The sequence below is a fragment of the Hirundo rustica genome, chromosome 2, assembly GCF_015227805.2.
Source record: "Hirundo rustica isolate bHirRus1 chromosome 2, bHirRus1.pri.v3, whole genome shotgun sequence".
In the NCBI taxonomy this organism is placed as follows: domain Eukaryota; kingdom Metazoa; phylum Chordata; class Aves; order Passeriformes; family Hirundinidae; genus Hirundo; species Hirundo rustica.
Genome location: NC_053451.1, coordinates 69,847,977 through 69,871,072, shown reverse-complemented (window position 1 = coordinate 69,871,072; position 23,096 = coordinate 69,847,977). Strand labels below are relative to the sequence as shown.

General features: G+C 38.2%; 1 protein-coding gene across 3 annotated transcripts in view; it reads left to right on the top strand.

Moving 5' to 3' along the window:
- Nucleotides 1-331: 331 nt before the first annotated feature.
- RBM26 (RNA binding motif protein 26) overlaps nt 332-23,096 on the top strand; it is a 49,936-nt gene continuing 27,171 nt past the window's right edge. Inside the window, exons 1-11 of one of the 3 annotated variants that reach the window (XM_040054858.1) lie at nt 332-651; nt 11,272-11,390; nt 12,007-12,143; nt 12,953-13,041; nt 13,588-13,799; nt 15,523-15,783; nt 17,917-18,156; nt 19,623-19,790; nt 20,142-20,282; nt 21,294-21,405; nt 22,172-22,331. In XM_040054858.1, the coding sequence (XP_039910792.1) occupies nt 581-651; nt 11,272-11,390; nt 12,007-12,143; nt 12,953-13,041; nt 13,588-13,799; nt 15,523-15,783; nt 17,917-18,156; nt 19,623-19,790; nt 20,142-20,282; nt 21,294-21,405; nt 22,172-22,331 (1,710 nt within the window). In that variant the 5' untranslated portion in view covers nt 332-580. The remainder of the gene's footprint in view (nt 652-11,271; nt 11,391-12,006; nt 12,144-12,952; nt 13,042-13,587; nt 13,800-15,522; nt 15,784-17,916; nt 18,157-19,622; nt 19,791-20,141; nt 20,283-21,293; nt 21,406-22,171; nt 22,332-23,096) is intronic. The other 2 variants (XM_040054859.2, XM_040054860.2) reach the window with 2 other exon arrangements.

Sequence of the window (23,096 nt, the reverse complement as noted above, 5' to 3'; positions counted from 1 at the left end):
GAGCACTGCTCCGTCCAGCCGCAGCACCAGCGAACTTGTGGGCTCTGAAACCTCCTCAGGCCGCCCCACAGACACGCCGCTCCCCCCGGCCCCCACGCCGCGGCCTCGCCTCCCGACAGCCCCCGCGCGCCGCCAGGCCTCGCGAGAAGCTGGGCTCTCGCGACAGCGGGGCGCCGCCATCTTACCCGCTCGCTCGGGCGCTCGCTCCGTCGGGCGCTGCGGCTCAGGCGGCGGGGGGGCCGCCCGTCCCGGACCGCGCCGCCGCCGCGCTCGGCCGCGCCGCCCTCCGGCGGGGGGAACCCGCGCAGTGCCCGGGACGCGCTCCCCGGCAGAGGAGCGGCGAGAGCGGGGCCCGCGGGAAGCAGCCGCCGCTCGACTGGTTCCGCCCCCTCCGTGTCGCTGGGCCTCCGGCCCCTACCGGGCGGCCTCTACTGAACCGGGAGGCGGCGGAGGGTGCGGGGAGTCGCGGCGGGAGCCGGGGTGCCGGCCGGCGGGGCGGCGCGGACCCCACCGCTGGGGCTGCTGCTGCTGCTGCTGCTGTTGCTGCTGGCGGGGAGGCGGGGGGCCCGGGCCGCTCTGGATGGTGGTTAAAATGATCATAGAAAACTTCGAGGCGCTGAAATCCTGGCTCAGCAAAACCTTGGAGCCCATGTGAGTAACAGCGACCCTTCCTCAACCCCTCGAATTAAATCTTTCCCTTGCAGAAGATGGGGATCCGCAGGGGCGGGAAACGCGGTGCTGGCGAGTCCCGGGAGGGCATCTCCCAGCGCCCGTCTTCTCCGGCCGCTGCCTGTGAGTCGTTCTCGCGCTCTCCCGCTCTCCCGTCGCCGTCTTCGGCCGGGGGTAGGACCATCTCCCTCCCGAGGATGCAGCTTCCCCCCCTAGCGACCGCGTTCCTCTTCCCTTTGTAGCCCAGGGAGAGCGGGAGACGCTGCGTGTGCGTGTGCAGCTCGCGGTGCCCCGCGCTCAGCCCCGGAGAGGCCGCGTTAATGAGCGCGGCCCGCCGCCCCGCGCAGGGACCTTCTCCGAGAGAGCTCAGGTGCCGCCGGGGCGTCTTGCGGGATCCTGGGGTCTTCCCGGTAGCGTTTTCTACAGACTCGTCGAACGTCATTCTTAGTTATTTTGAGTATTTGACGCTCTCTGGTTTACCTTCCCCGAAATGAAAATTGCATCAGTAGGGGACTTGGGAGTAGGAGCCCCAGAGAATAATTTGCCTGTTTGTGAATACGTGCGTGGCCTCTAAGCATAACATTCATGTGAGTAAGTGGGGCTCTTCTGCAAATGCGTCTACCTACTCTGAATGGTATTTTAGTGGAACTGAAGTGTGAACTTAGTTTTAAAGGTTTGTCTTCTGGAAGTATGGCATCTACAAATGAAAGTATACACTTTTCTTGTCATTCTGAACCGCTATTTTAACATGTCTGAATTAAATTGCTGGCCTTTGATTTGAGTTAAATGAACTCGAACTCCTGAATTCAGTCTGTTGTTAACTTCTGTGCTGAGGTGTTTACCCGCTGCAGGTTTTACTCTTGACGAGTTCAGATGGGCGGGGGAGGGGGCAGAATGTGCTTTATAACTTCCATAGCCATTAGTTAGGTATATGTATGTACAGATGCAATTTGTACGGCTTATGCTGAAATAACTTGAGAAAGTAATAAAATGCTGAGACATTTTTTAGGAGGGCTTCACTTGGTTTGTTCTTTTGTTTGTTTGGGTCTTTTTATTGGGAGGGGGCCGGTGGGGGGAAGTGGTAGTTCTCCTTTACTCCATAGGGTCTAATCCAGACCACACTGAAATAGATGAACTATGAATTTACTTTCTGTGGACTTTGAATTAGGCCCACAGCAAATTGCACCGAGTGTCTTCATTTTAAACGGTTTGACGTTTAAGATTTTTTGTTTTGAGGGGGGAAAAAAGGGCATCATCTTGAAAAGCTGTAGTTTGGGGAAGGTGAATTAATTACTTTTTCTCTTGGGTCAGTATAATTCAATATGTTGTATTTTGGAGTAGTAGACTTCCCTAGTCCTCTGCTGCATAATGCTCACTATTAGTTTCTGGGTACTTTCTTGCATGAATATTTTGTTAATAGCAATCAGCAGTTTGATGTCAGTGTTTTATTTAGAGTGTGCTGGTTAAGAGCCTTGGAACAGACTCCGGGTGGTCCGTGTTTCTTTGTTTGAATATTAAACCGTGAGCTCTCAGCAATAGTCAGCAGTTAAAGGGTGAAATTGAGATATTCAGCTTTCATGATCAGTGCAATTTTCTGCTTTTTTTCACTAAGAAGATATCACCAGCACGTATCTGTTAAATTAAATGTGGTGTGTGAGCAGATCAAATGTGGTTGTCGTTTTGGAAAACTGTAGAGAGCTAGGGAGATGCTAGTCTGGAGGATGATGAGTTCTCTGAATTTAATTTAGCTTTGGGAGGAAACAAACCAGCAGTGACTGTGATTCAGTTTTCTGCATTGTCCTGTGTAAGTGCATTGTTGAGTAGATGTTAGAATTGGTGGAGATGTATTGTCCTTTTCTAGCAGTCAAATACTCTTGGAGCTGCTTTTGGTATCAGCCGTCTGAAGTGTGTGACTACAGCCATAGCTTCTGGCTGTATGAAAATTGGAGTGTGCAGCTTCTTCTAAAGAAATAACTGTTGCATTGCTAGTACAGCGAGGCGCTAACTGCTGATCCTCTGGAGGTGTTACTGTAGCCCAAAAATGATTTTTGACTTGTCTTTTCCTGTTAATGAAATAAAAGTGCCGATTGTTTTTTGTTTAGTGGCTCTTACAGAACCTTTAGCTGCAAGATACTTAGCTTAGCCTCCTAACGGCACTAAGAAAGGCACCACTGTATTAGGCCATTATGGAGGTGAAGTCTTGGTGGTTTTAAGGGGAGAAGTGCATTTAAGAAGAAACATAAATTTTATACAAACCTGTTTTGATCTATATTTATGTGCTAGTTACCTAGAGCAGAGTAGTTAGAACATGCTTTCCAAGGAGCTGCATTTTTTATGTATCAGGATATATAACTTATTCCAAAGGCTGTGATGCACGTACTTACGAAACCTAATGTTTCAGAATTAACATATAGCAATAGCCACAAAAGTCTCATTTTATATTTTACAAAGTTCTAAAAATTCTGATTTCTTAATATAATGAAACAAGTGTGTTATGTAATTGTATGGACTGGACATGATTTTGTTGTTGGATTGCTTTCACGTGATGAAGTCTCTGGGAAACACTGTTCATAGACAAGAATATTTGAAGGAGAGGGATGGTGGAGGATTTAAGATTTGGAATTTTTTGTTGGTGGTAGGTTTTTGGGTTGGTTGGTTTGTTTTGGACTACTCTAATGCCTTTGGCAAAGCCTTGGTGATCATCCATACAGAAAGGCCTTATCTGAGTTTTGTCTTGCTGCAGTGAGGCAGAAACTGCAAATGCTGCCATGCTGGAGCATTTGCACAGTCCAGCTCTGTTTGAGGGGTAATAGGTCTCTAGGAGTTTTCTCCGGCTCTTCAAGAAGAGGCTGTTTTTGTGGTTTTGGAAATAACTCTTCGTGCAGCTCCATGTGGTGTACAGAGAATTGCTAAATATACACACAGAATCATTGCAGATCCAGCCATGTAAATGTAGTACCAGTACAGATAAAGTGCCAAGAGGCTTTTTGTGCTGTGACTGCTCTGTTTGACTGGAATTATCTTGTATGTTCAACTCCAGTCACCTCTTGTAAGGAAGGCATTTGTTACGAGTCATCCTTGCTGCTTGCAGCCAGCAATGAGCTAAGTTTTTAGTGTTACACACTTTTTTGTCCATGGCATGGTTTCTGTCAAGTGTTGGAAAGTAATGTTAAACTTGGAATACAACCGTATGCCTGTCACTTGTGATTTCTATACTACCAAGGCACTCACTGAGCCTGTCAATTGTGATGGGTTTCTTTTCTGCAAGTCCATTCCAGATACTCTGAGAACTGTGTATATAGTCCTTGCTGGAATATCAGGATTGGCTTGGCAAAGTTCCAAGTAGGTATTTCTTTAATTTTTTTTTTCTTGAATTTGTTTGAAACTCTACTTGTGAAAAAAAATTAGCTTTTTGTACTAATGCTACACTCACAATTTCCCTTTTGAGACGTGGTAATATTCTCCTTCTTGCCCTCATTCTCTACACTGGAAAGTTTCCTTGGTTTTAATTACTTTGTGTAAAATAAATTAAATTGAAATATTTCTGTGGCCTGCTGAATTTTACTTTCAATTTGATTAAGGCTTCCATATCTAATTTTTTCCACTTCACTGTATTTACATTTTTCTGAAGGTTTGTTCCTATACTAAACTTGAAAAAAAGATGAAATGCCTACAACAGCATTTATGCAGTATTTAGGCATACCTCATTGAAATGGAAAGGTATTTCGTATTGGTGGATTCTGTAAATGAATGTGGTGTTGTAACAACTTACATCAGATGGAATAAAATGAAATTTGTTTAAAGAATATTTTGAGTATATTTATCATTGGAATTTTTTATGGCAAATGATCTGTGTCCTCTGGTGTTTTGCCTTCATTCCTTTTCAGCCCCTTTTTTTTTTTTTTTTGGCTTCACAGGTTAATGATAAAAAGTAGCGAATAAAAAAAGTTTACCAGAGATGTAAGGAATATGCTAATAAGCCAGGCCATTGAAAGCATAGAAATAAGTTAAAATGAAAAACCTTGTCATTCCTTTCATGTGGTGCATCATCCTACCCATAACATTCATTGGGCCACCATGAGATTTCTCTCATTTTCCATGCAACTTCCTGAGAAGTTCAGAAGCAATAAGCATTTCTCATTTCACTTACTTTGTTGACACTTTGCATGAAACTATTCATATCTAATATAAATAAAGCACAAATGCATGTCAACGGTATGTCATTTTTAACACTAGTTATTTTTCTGCATCTGTTACGAAACTTGATAGAGCTACTGTATTTGAGAAATCAAGGTTCCTACCTTAGAGTGCTGATACTGCTAGCTTCTGTGTAAAAACATTACGTTAATATTAAAAGATTGGTATTATGTATAGTTGAAAGCAGAAAATAAAAAGGAGAAAATTACACCTGTTACGGGAAACCTTTTTTGTTCTTACTGCGAATATCAGCGGTGAAGTGAAACCTCTTTGACTGCATTGCAAGTCACAGAGACACTGTGATGAGTTTTGCTTTCTGCATTGAATGGGTGTTGGAGAGCCAGCAAGCTGACAGCTGTTCTTCCTCATGAGAGCTGTCTTGAATCTAGGGGTGGCATTCTAGGCTGCCAGTTACTGGTTGCAGCTGTATGAACATGTCAGATCTGGGTATCATAATAATTTAGAGCTGATTTAATGGCGTCATTAGCTTGAATAGCAGCTTTGGAGGCTGCAGCGTTCCTCAATGTATTTCTATTGCTTTAAGTACTGTTAAGAGTTGATGAAAGCAAGTATTTTAAGAATGGTCCTTCTCGGCCACAATAGTGTCTCAAGATAAAAGCTGGATCTTGCTGAATGAGTTCGTCATTAATTTTTATAGGTTGGTGGGGGTTTCGGGTTTGTTTGTTTGTTTTTTAAGTAACAACAGAGTGATGCAACTGCCTGAATTAGGCTGGCTGCACTGCCCAGTATGCAGTGTACATCTTTCTGCACCCACTCAGACCTGCAAGTGCAAAGCATTTCTCTTAGTCTTCAAACACAGCCACGTCCACCTTGGTTAATATCAAGAACTGAGCAGTATATTAGCAATCAGTCAAGCAACAAAACTAGACTATGAAATTTAGGTTATTAACTCTCAGGATCAGAGTATGACAAATAGCATGCACCTACATGTTATTTCCTTAAAAGCAACACCATTTGTTGTCTGGAGTTGTGCTTTTGAGGTTTCAGAGTGTTGTGGTAGTTTAAATTTGTCAAGGAACTCGTTTCAGGATTTGCAACATCTTTTTGGTTTGTACATTAATTTTAAAACTGAAGAAAAAATTCCCCTTGTGTAGTTTCTTTACATCTTAAAAAAGTAGTGTGTGTGTACAACATAAGCTGTGTGTTAATAAGGGCTTTTGAACATACAGCTACATCAGTAGTGTGTTTTTGCAAACACCTTTAATATCTATTCCATATATACTGCATTTCTCAGTTAAGACTAATGTCTGTAGTTGCCCATTGATTGAAAAAGTCAATGTGGGTTCTCAGAACATATTTTATATTAAAAAAATGAATATTGGAAGTGGATAGGTTAAAAGGTGTTTCATGAATTGCAAAGTATTCAAATAAGAAGAAAAGACTACTGAGAGGTGACTCAGCCAAATTACTTTTCCTTTTTCAAATATTATCTACAACAACAACAAAAATTAAGGCTTAAATTTACCCTGACAGCTTCAGCTTTTCTGGTTTATCTTTATTTGAAATAGTAGTTTCAAATAATGACTGCAAAACCAGGTGAGGTCAGAAACATGGGCTTTTGAACTTTCCTGTGAGCTTTGTTGAACTGTTTCTTCTGTGATTGAGCAAAATATTTGGTTAGGAGTTGTCTTCCTTTTTGAAGATTCTATCTGTTGCATAGCAATTGGAGGTATCCATATAACTCTGTAAAGAACATGTAGAGATCTAGGAAGAGAATTCTCCCGTTTATGCCTATATATTCAATACTGTATTGTAGGATTACTGAGCAGTCTCCCTTGTTTAATAGAGAGGAGTAGGCACTGTATATTTTCTGATGTGGGGAGTGCAGACTGCAAAAAAAGTATTACTAGAGGTAAAAACATTTAACATTGCTAGGAGCAATTATATATATTCAGAAATTGGTTGTAAGAAAGCATGCTATGGTGTTGAACGGTAGCACACACTGGGATGTACTTGCTGCAGTGGAAATGAATTCATATTACTTGTGCCAGCTGGTGTTTGTTTGTTAAAGAAAACATAAAAGCAAAAACAGGAGGAGGAACTTGTGATTACAGATGTGTATTAGTGTTTGCAGCACATGCCTACAGAATGTTGAAGGGATGGAGAAAGAGAAATCAGAGTTGAGAAATGTTTTTCTGCGTGCTTCAATGAATGTGACCATTTTTCTAGTATCCAGGCGTTATCATAAGAATGAAGTTATGTATAAAGTTCTGTCGCACTTGTAATGTAGAGATTGTGTTTATGGTGATGACTGATGTACCGCACTATATTCAAGTTTAGCTAAGGATTCAAACCTGTATGTAATAACTGAAAATGTGTATCATTCAGTGAGCAGTAGAATCCAAATACAGGGGTTTTTTCCTCATTTTTAGAGCAACTTTCTCTAATATCTTTCAGTCTGCAAAAATATAGATAGACATATATTGTTCCACACGGTATGTTTGCTGCCATCAGCATGGGTGCCTTTCCTCTTTTCTTTATTCTCACGTTACTTGTTAAGAAAACAAAGTTGATTATAAGAGCATAAAATGCAAGACAAAGAGGTTTAGAAAAACTGACAAAGCTAGCTCAAAATCAATGAAAAATCCATGTGTGCACAGCAAAGACAGAGCAAGAATATTGCATATTATTCACACACAAAGGCTGCTATTCTCTAAGAAAATACCGTTAAACTAGAGAACTTAAGATCTTGTTTATCAGAAAAACTCAAGGCCCCATAATCCAAACCAGCGGATTTTGGCTAAACCAGTGGATGAAGAATTTATATAGAACATTTCAGAATTAAGTTTGAGTGAAAAAGTGGAAAGGAATTGCTTTTTAGAAAAGCTTCCCCCAAACAGAATGATTAAAGATCATATGTAAAACTTTTGGTAGCTATAAACAGATTTTCAGGCAAACTTCCTTTATTCACGGTTTTGAAAACCTTAAATTTATTTGTTACTTCATAAGACCAGTTGGGCCTCTCTTCCACCACTTGAGGTTATTAGCAATTTAATTTTAACATCATTTTAAAAAAAGGCAGTTTACGAGAGCTTGAAAAGCAATAAAAGATCAGATTATAAACTTGTTAGATCTATTTAAGATACTATGTACAGAAACAGTCTTCACAGTAGTGTGGAGAAAACAGATTAATTGTTTGTGAATTATTTTAAGCTTTGAAGAACAGATACAGAAGAGGACACTTCTGTTTCAAGTCAGTATCTAAAAAAGGATGTCAGTCTGTGTGTAAAGACCTTTTGTAGTTTAATTTTAAAAAAATCAAAAGCACATAAAATCCTAATGTTGATTTACAAAAGCATCTTCATCTCACTGTACCACAAATAATGAACTCACTGTATTCGTTATTGCTTAATTAGTGTCAATTTGAAATAATTTGCCTGTTAGTAATTAAAATAGTATTTGTTCAGTAGCCAAAATTGAAAGCATGTCGATTCTTTTTGTTGTAGAAATTCCCCTGTACACACTGCATAACAATAATAGTAGAATTCAGTATGATTGTTTTGCATTGTTCATATGTGGCTGTACAGGGGGACTAATGTTGAAACATGTGCATGAGTGCACAGCAGAATGTGATCCTGTGTTTTGCAAATTAAAAGTACATTTTCATTGAGAATATTTCCATAAGATTATATTGGAGTTGGGTGGATGAGTTCAAGTCTTGGGATGGATGGGATTGCTAAGGTTTCCGAAGTCATCGTGGCAGGGAGGATGAAAGCATTAACAGTTCATTATTTTTGAACATCTTCTGTTTGTTTGGCTTTTGGAGTTGTGTTTGTTGGTTTTGTGTGGTTTTGTGGGTTATTTTGGTTTGTTTTTTGGGGGGATAATTTATGGTTTGTTTATTTTGTTACAGTCTAGGTGGCTTTCCAGAGATTTTCTGGGTTTTATCCTGCTTCTGAAAGGGGAATTGCTTTAAACTGAATATGAGGTTGTTGTATAGTCAGTGCTGTAGAAGCTGGAGAACTAAAACATTGCAGTAGCTAAGAGCAATAAGTTTTTACCTTCTAGACTGACTAGAGGTTCCTCCCTCCCTCCTAAATTTTGAGTGCATGTGTCATTTAAGTAAGTTGTAGCAGAATTTGAACAATGACAGCTGACTGTTTGTATTATCAAATGAGAACCAAACTTGTAGAAATGGAAATTAAAAAAGAAAAACTGAGGATAAAAAATACCTGTCATGATGAAAACAGCACATTAATTTTCCGTGGCACAATTCATCTTGAAACTGGGAGAGTATTGAAAATCTGAAGTGCCCTTGAAGTTACATGAAGAAACAGTAAAAAAAATTAATAACTTTGCAAATTCAAGGATTGAGAGGTTACGTACAGCAGGTCATAGGGCCTGCTGAAGGCAAAGAGAGCCCTCATTTGCAGCCTGTGATGAATACTGTTCGATGCTGGGCTTTTGGATAATCTGCTTGGCTGATGTGCTCAGTTGCTTGTAGGAGGTTGTGTCAGGTTGTGCACTGCCTTGGTGCTTTGACAGTATTTTCTTCATGATGAAGAATTGTTAGACCTAAATGGGGCAAACTAGATGCAAAAAATTTCTGAAGAATTTTCAGTCAGTGTGCAGTCTGGTTTTTGATTCGCAGTATATATTTTCATTTTGTTCATTTAGTGTGCGTGGGTTCTTTCAGAGTGTAGACTGATTATGAACTCCTGTTTCCTGTACCTATAAATAATGCAGACTAACATGGAATACAGTGGTACGTCCACTAGCAGCCCAAGTTGCTTTTTCAGCATGAAATTCCACTGTTGTCTGCTTTCTAGAGGATGCTGGGTTACATTTGAAGCTCTGACCTTTAACTTCAGGGCTCTGTGTGCTGGGCCCAGGCTATCCATAAGTGTTGATGACAGATCAGCTTCTTTTGCTTAGTGGATATGTTTGTGTGGGGGATGTTGCTTGTTGTGCAGGAGATAAGTTTTTCTGGTGAGAGGAATTAGGTGGTGTGATGTGTTTGTTTAGGGATTTGGGTTCTTTTGCTCAGTGTCCAAAATAGTTATTTCAATGATCAACATTGAGGTTAGTAATTAAGCTTCAGCATTTCTATCTTACTCATTGTGGAAGGGATTTCAAACTTCTTATTCCTTTATTATGACTGTTGGACCCCCTGTGCTAGAGCAGTACTTGTGTAACATTCAAATGCAGTGCAATTCCTTGACCACAGATTAATTTTTCTTACTGGTTGTTTTTGCTAGATAGGATGCATCAATGTGGTTTTTTTCTTCTTGTCATTCTTTAAACATTAGTACAAACTTTGGCCACCCAAATAAGCTGTCTGTATCACATGACATCTATGCATCCATTGAATACTGCGTTATTTTGTGGGGCCTGAAGTCTTCCTTTGGTGTATGCTACATGAGGAGATTAAGTTGTGTGAGACCAGTGTCTCACCATTTCTTTAGTTACTGTTTTTGAAACATGAATAATTTTGTGCAGTAGTCTCACTTTGGCAGGCTTTACAAAACCACCACAAAGTTCATTGCAGCTTCCTATTTGTGAAACATTGTAAAAAAAAAAAAAAAAAAAAAAAAAAAAAAGCCACTTATATTAAATAATGTTCTACTAGATACATGGCTTTCTTCATTTTAAGTTCTTTGTTGATGCACATACAGCCATCAATCAGCTTCTACATTGAGGCACTCCATATGTAATTGTAGGTTGATTTCTGAATTCAGATATCAACTGGATAATGATCCCCTAATTTTCTCCCCATTTTCAGTGTACCTCATATAGAAGGTACCTTTATATTATCTGTTATAACCTCTTACTGTCTGCTACAGTATATGAATTTAAGCTTTTGAAACCAAGTTTGAAACTGAAAAAATCAATTTCAGTTTTCATGGTGTTCATATGTAAGTAGTAATAAGGATGTTCAAAATTGTATTTAGACAAATGCCTGGGGGTCTGATTTTTTTTTTTTTTTTTTTTTTTTTTTTTTTTTTTAAGCCTTGATCACTTCTACTGTATCACTGTATTAATTTGTGATTGGAAGACTGACTTTTCCCAGCTAACAGTTACTCAGTGTTACATTCAGAATTACTGATTCCATGTTTGGGGAGTTAGGGAAGTATTTGTTGTCTTTTGTTTTAACAGAAAACAGACAGTTGAGGCTGTTTCTTATGAAATAGTTTGTTCTAGTTTGCTCTGATGTTCTCTGTGCAGTATTGTTAGGAAATATTCTAGGCAATAGTTCTCTTGAAAAGGAAGGCGATACTTAGAAATGTTATGTATCTGGACTCTGCTTTGAAAAATACACCTGAGTATTTTTCAATTGCTTTGGTAGGAAATGGTTTTTGCCCTATATATGTATTGGTCATACCACTTTCAGACATTAATTTATGTAATTAAATTGCTTTTTTTTTCTAACTAATCTATTTGCAGATGTGATGCAGATCCATCTGCCCTAGCTAAATATGTTCTGGCTTTGGTAAAGAAGGATAAAAGTGAAAAGGAGCTGAAGGCATTGTGTGTTGATCAGCTGGATGTATTTCTTCAGAAAGGTATGGGCTTTGTCATAACAATTTAGATTGAGTGAAAATTCTGTCTTGTTCAATTTATTTAAGCAATCATTTACCATAGAATTGGGCTTTAATCTCTTTATTAGCTTTGTTACTTTGTAGAATATAATTCTCTTTTCACAGAGTAATTTTTAAAAGCCCAGGTGTACAGGTTAGTGTGCATACGTTAGGTATATGTTTTGTTAGTACTCACAGAGGCCCAGAACCATAGAATGGTTTGGGTTAAAAGGGACCATAAAGATTCTCTAGTTCAGCCCCCTGTCCTGGGCAGGGACACCTCGCACCAGAGCAGGTTTATCAGGGCCTTGTCTGACCTGGTTTTGAATGCTGCCAGGGCTGGGTCATCCTTAACTTCCCTGGGCTTGAAAACTTTAGTGAAACATTGTTCATTATTGACATTTTTTGACTCTGTAAATGTCCATTTAAAATATAAATTAGGAACACAGTATTTAAAGAAAAGAATCTGTTGTTTTAACTTTTTGCTGAATGCTGGTTTTGGTTGCTTGTCTGGGTTTTTGGGGTTTATTATTATTATTTTTTAAAACAAATGTTAACCATGGTTTTATACAATGGATATTTGTACACTCTTTACTTTTAGAAACTCAGATATTTGTGGAAAAACTGTTTGATGCTGTGAATACAAAAAGCTACCTACCTCCACCAGAGCAACCATCATCAGGAAGCCTGAAAGTAGAATTTTTTCAGCACCAAGAAAAAGAGACAAAAAAAGAAGAGGTGGGCATTGCTTTTAGTTTACGTGTACATCTTTTTCCTCACTCATGTAATTTGCTTGTCTATTTAACTTCATGGTGTTTATTAGTAACAGTTATTAGTAATTTCTTATAGTTTATATCAATAATATTATTAATAATTACATGACAGCATTAAAATAAGTTAGAAGATTTGTGCTTGACATGTTGAGCACTGCTGCATGATTTTTCTAACACAAGTGGGTGTCTTAAAGGTAAACCAAAGTGGTTTTGCTGAGGCAAGGGTAAATGAAGTCATTGAGCAGTACAACCTGCATTAGTTCTCTGGTCAAAATTGCTGTTGTAGTTGTGCTGCACTTCAGTTCTCCATAAATCCAGGCTGCCATTCTAAATTGCAATTCTCATTCCTTCAGCTGCTTGATCCAGATAACATCCTTTTGTCAGGAGTGTTTATGTTGTTTGTTTAGCCAGAAGAATAAATTTGTGCTTTTCAATAGCAGCCTAGGTTTGCCTGTGTGACAGTGTTTTAAGTGTGAACTGAACTAGATAACCTTCTGATGAAGAAAAAGGCTTTGGTGTTGGTTGTTGAATATCCATGCCTTCTCAAATCTTCCCAAAGCCTTAATATGTTTTTTTTGTCTACCTGCAGTAAAAGCAGCTGTATTTTCAATGCGGATTGATTATTTTATTTTCTCTCAAACAGGGCTAAGTATGTTAGAGACTGAAATATTTAATTTAGTGCTACTGCTGATGGCTCAGTTTTTATTTGGTTATGCAGAAGTTTGCATTTTAGTGTACTCATGTTTTGATCTAATATGTATGCTTTGAATTCAGATAGTTAAAGAGGAAGAGCGAGAGAAGAAGTTCTCTAGAAGATTAAATCACAGCCCTCCTCAATCAAGTTCTCGCTACAGAGACACCAGGTAAAAATTTTTGCTTATCCCCTTGTATCAGTAATGAGATGGATTTGGACTTTTTACTGAATTAAATACTTTGTTTCTGTGTTGTCATCTAATAAGCCTCAAAAGAAGACTTCTGTTGTTTTAATGCATATATAGTTAAGGGGCAAGGGTGTGTCAGTGTGCCCAGCTATCCTTCAAGGAATTTTATGAGTAATTCTGGTGTTAGATTTGTTGTTTATATTGCAGTATTTATTCTGCTTGATATTGAGTTTGAATTTTGATTTAGAAGCATTCCCTTCAATAAGTCTTGGTGTTTCCAACTTGGGAACTATGCAGTATTGGACAGAAACAGAAATTCATGCATGCTTTAAGTCTTAGGTATGGTAAAAATAAAGCCAATAAGCAAAATTAATTTTAAAATCCTTCTGAGAAGAAAGGAGTAGCCATAAGTTGCATACAATTTGTAGCTCTTCTCTAGTTAGACATTTCTTAAATTTTCCTAGTAATAAGGATTGCAAATTACAGCTTCATAATTCTCAAAATTACCCTCTAATATTTCATTTTTAGAAGTCGTGATGAAAGGAAAAAAGATGAACGTTCTCGGAAGAGGGATTATGACCGAAATCCTCCCAGGAGAGATTCCTATAGGGATCGGTACAACAGGCGGAGAGGGAGGAGTCGAAGCTACAGCAGGAGTCGAAGTAGGAGTTGGAGCAAAGAGAGGTTGCGAGACCGTGATCGAGACCGGAGCAGAAGCCGGAGCAGAACGCGAAGCAGAGGTACCAACAGTTGGTCTCTAAAATACGGTGAATGTTTTCTACAAAATTTAGAAACTAAATGTGAAAACTGTGTTCAAAGTGTACTAGAATTTCCTCTGTTGTTCTTTATTCCTTTATTCAAATATAGCTTTGTTTTCTGTGGAAATGAGGCTTCCGTGATTGTGTTCTCAGTACTTGTTTTCCTCTTACCCGCTGTTCTTCTTTAGTACCTTTGTATTGAGGTGACTGTGCTGGCCACTTCTTAGCAAGAGAGGCAGAAAAATACAAGTTAGTTGCATTTCATTAAGTTTTAGGAAACTCAGAATCAGGTTTAGATACAGATAGTAATACCCATCTACAAAGGTGGAACTGGCAGAAATTGCCTGTTTGGCAGTAAAGGACTTGTCAAGCAAAGCAGTACAGCTCAGTTCTTTTGGTCTTGTCCCCTCTTTAGCGTCATAGGTGAAGGGCTGAAATCATTACAGTAAATATTTGCATTTGTGCACCTATCTGTAGGACTTCAGGCTTCAATACAGTAGTTTGTAGAATTAAACGTCTTTAAAAGGGGGGTTGCTTTTTCAGCTGAAAGGAGTGTTTTTTCCCGCAATAGGTTTTAATGGTAAATTACAGAGCAGTGAAAGTAGTTTTATGTCTTTGTCTTGTCTTAAACAATATGTGGGTAAAAACAGTTTGGTAGAACTCTCTTTTGTATTATTTTTCTTTCTGTAAAACAGGCCTTGGTAACCCTTAAAACCAGGAATGCAGATTTCTGAAAATATGAGAGCAGATATTTTTCTAACAACTTGCTAGCAAGCAAATTAAATAACATGCAGCAGTTTAACTAAAAGATTACAACATGATTAAGTCTGAATTTAAGGATTATTTACATAAACTGAAATGGCAGTACAGTATAGACAATATTGTATAGTGAAAGCTTTGTTTCTTCTTAGAACATGAAGAAAAACCTGTTTTACCCACACTGATGAGTGATCTTTAAGCTATTTCATAATGTTACTTTAATGTGGAGTTATTTAAGTCTATTAACTTACGTCATGACATAACTATTCTGTCTTAATTGGGATACTTACTGTTTATTTGGTGGTAATACTAGAAAGTGAAGAGAATAGTTTGTATGTATTCAGAATAAAAGGTCATTTTACTTGCTGTATCTGCCCAGGAGTGTTCCACACCTGTCAAGCATTATTATTTCACCTATTGTGGCAAAGCTTTACCTGCAATAAATACATGCATTCAAGTGGAACAGGAAATGAAGATACAACAATAACATTGTCTTGAAACGTAGAAGATAAAGATACATGCATCACTAAAGAAGTACTCTGCCTGAAGTTAAATAGGGTATCTGCACTACTGTGGATGCAGCTGTTATTAAAATAGCCCAGGGTCTCACTGTGTACTTCACAGATCATTATTTTTCTGGTTAAACCTTTGGAATGTAGAATCATGGAATAGGTGAGGTTAGAGGAGACCTGAAGGTGGTGTAATCTAACACCCTTTATCGAAGCAAATAAGCTGGAGCAGATTGCTTAGGACCAGCTGGATTATAAATAATTCCAAGGGTGGAGACTCCACAGACACTTTGGGACGCCTGTAAAACATTTCAATTCCTAAGTATGTATATTGAGTTGGTGTGGAGTAAAGACTGTAGAGAGTAATGGCTGTTTCTGGTGAAAAGGTGGATAAGGAGTCATCCAATATTATTTTTATTTTTATTTTTTTGTTACAGACAGGGATTTGGGAAAGCCAAAATATGACATGGATAGAACAGATCCATTAGAGAACAATTATACTCCTGTTTCTTCTGTGACAAATATTTCATCTGGCCACTACCCTGTCCCTACACTGAGCAGTACTATTACTGTTATTGCTCCTGCTCATCATGGAAATAACACTACTGAAAGTTGGTCAGAATTCCATGAAGAGCAGCTGGACCACAACTCCTATGGAAGACCTCCGCTGCCAAAGAAACGCTGTAGAGATTATGATGGTAAGTGCATTTTAAGTTTTTAATTGCTTCTTGCAGCTGTGATTGTCCCCTTTCTGAAAAGATTGAGGTAATTCACCCTTCTTTCTCTGATCTTCTCTGGTAAAGTGGGGTTTTTCTGTTGCACAGTTCTTGAATGCAAATTTTGTACCACTTCTTGCAGACTTCAGACAGCTTGCTCTTTTAGTGTTTGTATATTTTTTTTAACTTGCTAGGACTATTCTCTATAAATGCAAAATAGTATATTAAAAAGTTATAAAAAGAATCCAGTTGTACCCAGGTTTTCTGTCTTATGTCATGTTCCAACCAAATACTGTATTTGATGGCTTTGACAATGGTTAGTACCTTACTGATCTCATCCTATTTCATTCTGTTGTATTGAAGAGACAATTTTTAACTACAGCAGTCTAGAGCTGAAACTTCCCAAGCTCATGTTAGACCATCATTTCTTTCTGTATGGCTGTTTCTTAAAACTGGCTAGGTTTTCACTTACCTCTCTCTTAAGCTTTCATTTTAAATGTCTTGTGCCGCAATACGCACAGGAGGCTGTTGCAGCTGGCAGTGCCTTAACTGAATTCAGCCTGTCAACCTGTGAGCTCAGGAGAGTTGAAATCTCCCTGTAAGGTTGCTTCTGAGGAATTTTGTTGTTATTGTTGTGTACTACAGTGAGGAGTTTAAGTTCTAGGCCAGTTTACATTCAGAACTCTGATTAGAATTTTTTTTTTTTTAAAGTAAAAAAAATGGGAAACTGAGCTCTCAAGTGTTGGCAGAGTCGTGCTTAGGAAGAATAGCTTTGCCAGTGTACATCACAGCAATGCTGTGGAGCAAGTGTAATTGTGAATGTGTCTTTTTGTTTTGAAGTCCTCCTCCTATCTGCACTTTCAAATTTTCAACTTTACCTTCTGGTGAACTTCTGTTTTTGTTTAACATTTCAATTTAATGTGCTCTATAATTCTTCCTGAAGATGGGGTAATGCATACTGCTTCCCCAAGTCATGTTTTGAGGAAGTGGGCACTCCTCTTTTCTTCCTGTTTGTAAAACAGGTGTTTTAGCCTTTTCCCTGTATTGCATTGACTGGTATTTTGGTGTTGTTTGTTTTTGTGGGCACTATTGCTAAAAGATAATAATAGAATAGTTTGGGCTAGAAGGCCCCTATAGAAGTCATCTAATCTAGCATCCCTACAGTGAGCGTGGTCATATTCAAGATTCAACAAGATCTTGCTCAGAGGCCAGTCCAACATGATCTCTGTGTTTCCAGGGAAGGGGCATCCACTGCTTTTCAGGGCAACCTCTTCCACTATTTCACCACCCTCATAATAATAATTTCTTTTTCTTACATTTACTTTGACTCTATGGTGTTTTAATTTAAAACTGTGACCCCCGGTCCTATCACTTCAGGTCCCACCAAAAAGTTTGAAGTACTTAAAGGCTGCAGTGAGTACTTAAATTCACTGCTCTGAGCCTTCTTTTCTCCAGTCTGAACAGCTCCAACTCTCTCAGCCCTTCCTCATAAGAGAGGTGCTTCAGGCTTCTGGTAATTTTTGTGACCCTTCTCTGACCCACTTCTATGTTTGACTTGTGTGTAAAAGAAAATAAGTGAATATATATATTTAATATTTACAAATGCATGTGTTATGTGAAAATAGCAATTTTTTTTTCTCTTACATAATCACATTAAACTATGGCAAATGTTTATAATGCTTCCTGAAGTAATTGCAGAAGAGGAAAAAAAGAATGAATTTGCTCATGTTGGAATTTCAGAATGTTAATATCTAGCTTTTAATAGGGGTTTCTCAGTCCTAGTGTCTGCACTTTTTGCTTAGAAACAAATTGATTCTGTTATGTGATGACATCTAGATTTCGTACTTTGCTTTCACTATTTGTTATAATTCAGTGCAAAATTAGTTCTTCAAGAAGAATAGAACGCTTCTGTGCTAGCAAGTTTCTGCAATGTCCGTGTGTGCTGACTGTTAACAATAAAGTTTAACGGTCAGTTTCACTTTCTGATCTAAGCTTCTGCTGCTCTGTGGAGCTCTTAATTTACAAACTGCCACATTATACATTGAATGTCTTATATTCACCCTGAATCAAGCAGCAGCTGTTGAATACTAACATCAGTTTTTCTTGATGTTTCAGAGAAGGGCTTCTGTATGAGAGGAGACATGTGCCCTTTTGATCATGGAAGCGATCCAGTAGTGGTAGAAGATGTGAATCTTCCGGGCATTCTGCCTTTTCCAGCACAACCCCCTGTTGTTGAAGGACCACCTCCTCCTGGACTTCCTCCCCCTCCACCAATTCTGAGTCCTCCTCCTGTTAACCTTAGACCACCAGTACCACCACCTGGCCCCTTACCACCCAGCCTTCCACCTGTAACAGGTAATCAAAAAATATTAAATTCCATTTTTTAGTAGAAAAGCCTTACATGAATAAATAGAATTTTCTACTAAAAAATTAATTTTTTTAATGGAAAAGGATCTTGAGCTGTACACAGTGAAAAAACTGTTCTGAAGAATCCCAGTTGTATTATAGAAAGTTGAACTGAGCTCTACTATGGCATGGCTTACCTCAAAATTATTCTTTCTGATGATAATTGTTAGAGAGGTGGTTGTTCTAAAATGTTCCAAGCTAAATGTCACTCTTTAGTATGGAATAATATTTTCAAGTAAAAGCATGACATAGCAAAATTAAATTCCTTGAGTATTACAGAGAAGTTGTCCAAAGTTGACTACTGTTAAAGAAGGGAAAATCCTGGAAACAGCAGATCCTTACTGTGTAATTTATATTAATAGAAGTAAAGATAATTCATGACTGCATCAAATTTATACCTGCAAATACCATTTGGGGTTAATTTTGAAACTAACTTGTAAAGTAACTAAGAAACTCTCCACTTTGTTTACTGTTTCACTGGAAAGTACTTCAGCTGAAGCATTAAAAATTTCAGGACAACTTATGTGCCTGTCATTTATAAAGCAGCCAAAGTTTAGTGCTCAGTTATCTTGTGTGGTTTAAAAGCTATTATGTTAGTTTTATGTGATTATTCCTTTCTCTCTTTTTTTATTAACTTAGGTGTCCTGCTTGGTAAAATTATTTCAGGAGTAACTGATATTTGAAACTGCTTAGACATTTCTTTAACAGATTTAATTTCCTGTTGATAGTATATAGTGTAGCCTCCTCTGGGTTGGTCCGTTCTACCTTATATGCTGTTTTCAGATCTGCTTCATAAGTTCAGATATAGCACTTTATAACTTCTTCCAAAATCTGCTCTTCTCAGTGATTACATTGAGGATTTGGCTTGACTGCTTAGCTTTGAAAGTGTCACATTAGCTGCTGTAAAAAAAGTCAAACCAACCAAACAAAAAACCCCCTCTGTTTTAAGAAGAGTTTCATTAGGGTTGAAGATTTCTTCTTGGGTGTTTGGAAAAATAATTTCAGTCGAGTTAGTTATTGTCACCATAGAATATTTTTATTTTATTAAAAATACTTATTTATTTTAAAAATAGAATTTGTTTCTTTGATCAGTTTTTATCGAGCTTTAAAATGCTTCTGTTAGTAAAGATGAATACTGGGCTAGCAATTAAATTTTGCTTGTAGAGAGAAGGTGTTTGGAGAAATGTTAAATGATTCAAATGCTTTTCTCTCTAATCCAAGTTCTGAGTCATTTGCTGTTGGGGGTGGTTTCATGTGAATTTATGGTAGAGCATCAAGTCTGCAGATGTGTCTTCTCAGCCCCGTTTCTCTTAAATAGCTTTAAAAGCATTTCAGATCAGTTTCCTTTTGAGTGGAGTATAATGGAAGTGCAGTGGATAATAAATGAAGGCAGTGTTTTCTTTTGTTTTTGACAGGACCACCCCCTCCCCTTCCACCATTGCAGCCTGCTGGCATGGATGCCCCCCCAAACTCAGCAACCAGCTCAGTTCCTACTGTTGTTACCACCGGTATTCATCACCAGCCGCCTCCTGCTCCACCCTCTCTTTTTACAGCAGGTGTAGTACTGAGGCTTTGCCCACAAGGTTTGCTAAATAGAAAAACATTGATTCATATTATACTGTACTTTATAGAGATTTTAATGTTATAGTCGGGGAGATATTTGTATCATATAGACTGCGGCAGTAGATTAACATTCTTCTTTTCAGACTTTGTTCAAGATGGAAGTAAAATTTGCATATAAAGTGTGAATTTTGACTGGAGAGTAATATTTTCATTGTGTTTAAGCAGAAAACTTGGGACAACAGTTTTTTATGATAGTGGTTATACAGCTGTTTTATTGTAACTCTATCTTGTAATTAAATTTAGTATTACATTTGAATCCTTGGGGGGTTTAACTGCAATTTATTTTAATTAGACAATTTCTTTGTTACCAGAAACGTATGACACAGATGGCTATAATCCAGAAGCTCCAAGTATTACAAATACTTCAAGACCTATGTATAGACATAGAGTACATGCCCAAAGACCAAATTTGATAGGACTCACATCAGGTGATATGGATCTACCACCCAGAGGTATGCTCTCAAAGCTATACTTAGTTTAGCTGATTTTCTTACATTCATGCAGGTTAAGGAACTTTTCAGAGAATACCTGGAAAACACTGCATTTTTCTAAAATCTTCTGGAATTAAGAGATGCTTAGCTGAATAGGGAACTTATGTCTATAATTGCATTTTTACAGGTAAAATGAAATCTCTTGCTATAGTATTGAACAGTTTACTCTTAGCTGAAGTAACTGGTCCCTATGTATATCTTTTGTACAGAAAAATATTAATGTTTCTGTAGTAGAGCCTCAGGATGATTTTTGCTGCAGAGAGGAGGGAGTAATTTTTATCTGGTAACAGCTTTATGTATGAGTAATCTTAACCTCACAGTTCCTGTGGCCCTGAGAAGAAGCAGCAGCACATAAAATGAGAATGGAAGAGGGATAAAACCATTTTTGATGTGGTTTTTATTTGCATTTGTATGTATTTATCTTTAATCTTACTGTGTTTCTGTTGGTGTATTTTCAGTGAGGAGTCCCCCAGTGTGATTCCTGTTCTTCAGCAAAAGTGACTCCTTTCCCACTCCATCCATAAATCTTGCTCCTAGGTGTTAGTGCCTGGAGTACTGTGCATTTCCTATCATGACCATTTTTGTGTGTGCCATCTAATAGTAGAATGGAGGTGCTAGCTGGAGTGGTGTGAGCCTCAGAATATTGCATGGGACATTGTGATTCATTGTGAATCAGAGCGCAGTCATCTTGAGGCAGATGCCTTCTGTCACACCTTTTTTGTTTTCTGTATGTGTGATGTTACTGTGACAAGATGAATGCTGTTGGCTATTTTGATCTGTCACAGCATCTGTTGATAGTAAAGAAGAGAAGTCTGTGACCAAGGTTTGATTCAGTCAGAACAAGAATCATAGTAATTTCAAAATAAACAGTCGTGCTTTGCAGTGCAAATTGAGTGTGAGCAGAATACTGTTTTACAATCAAATACACAGAAAATAAATTTTAAAAAGTAAAATCTTCTTATCTATTTACAGAAAAACCTCCTAATAAAAGTAGTATGAGAATAGTGGTAGATGCTGAATCCAGAAAAAGAACAATTGGTGCAGGGGATGGTGGAGTTCCTACAAAGAAGACTTGGTTTGACAAGTGAGTGACTGTTAACACAGTGTTGGCTTAAGAGTTGGAATTTCATGAACCGTTTTACTGTAATCTGAAACATATGTATATGTCTATAAATTGCCAGCAAGTGAAACTGTGAGTACACTGATAGTACTAAAGTAAATCATACTGTAGAGTGATTTGTATTTGACTTTCTTCTATCGAAGGTAGTATACAGATAGATGAAGTTGCTTTGGATGATACTAAGATCTGCTTGGCACGATCTAAGAAGTAGGAAAGCTGCAGTGTGATGGTTGTTAAGAGATGACTGATTATAGTTGTGAAATGTGAATTTTATCACTGCTATTTTGATACGAGTTGCCAGGTACGTTACTGTGAAAAAAAGCAGAGGGTGCAAGGTTGGAAGGGGTGTTAAGAGATTGCTGGGAGTGAGGAGAGCATTGAAGTAATAATTATTTGAAACAGTAGTGGGGAAATTTCATGGCATAGCTAATAAACAGTTTTTGGAGAGAAGCAGTAGAAGCAGGAAGTTAGGAATTACTGACATGGGCAAATAATGTGAATTACCTCACAGATTTATGTCCTGGGGTATGCTGAGAATATCATTGGGGAAGATGGCAAATGTATGGGCATGTGTCATGTACTCTCCTTCACTTTCCTAAAATTTCATTATTTTTTAAGTCTACAGATCTTTGTGTCTCATGCACACATGCTTCTGTGTAAGCATATACAATTTAACATTGTGTTTGCTAGTTTGCTATGGATTTCTGGCTTGATTTTTTATTTGTTGCAGGCAAAATTTTAACAGAACAAATAGTCCAGGTTTCCAGAAGAAAGTGCAGTTTGGAAATGAAAATACAAAACTTGAATTGAGAAAAGTTCCCCCAGAACTTAACAACATCAGCAAACTTAATGAGCACTTCAGTAAGTTTGGAAACTTAGTCAACTTGCAGGTAAGAGTCAACAAAGAACAAGCAGTATGCTTTGATGTCAAGATAGTAGTAGTTGCTAAAAGCAGAATACCAGTTTTTTTCCTGGTTCCCTGAAACTCTTTATTGTTTTCCTAACTTGTTTCTTAAACAAGATCTTGGATTTTTAAAGATACTGCCTTTAAATGGAATTAAATGTTCTAATTATCTTTTAGATTTTTAACAAATGTGTTCCTCAGAGGTAAGACTTTCAAGAGACATTGTTTAAAACATTGCAGATTGATTGCACGTGGGTTTTTCTCACCCATTTTCTCAAGTTTGGATCTGCTATCATAAATGCTCTGTATATTCAGAGATACAGAAAACCTGTATTTCTCATTCAGAAAGCAGTCCCTGTGACATAATTGCTTTCTAGTTCCACGGTAATGGTGGTTTGTCCCTCAGAAAGACTTTGTGGTTTATTGGAGTCACCCAGTAAGCAGTTAAGAGAGAGGAAAGCAATGAAAGAAGTAGGGCCTGACTTAAGTTGATGTTACATATTGCAGGCTGCACATGTAATGTGAGTATTTCATTTCCAGTCTCTAAGCTACTCAGTGTGACCTTTCACCATGCTTCATTATGAACAAGTTTCAGATGCTACCTTGCATTCTTTTAAACCCTCTCCTGTGTGCACCGAGGGCTGGAATGAAGAGGTGCAACAATATTTTTGTATGCACTAATACAGTACAGAATAAACCTTCTGTGCCTGTCTGAACACTGGAGGGATTTTAAATCTCTCTTAATTGCTAT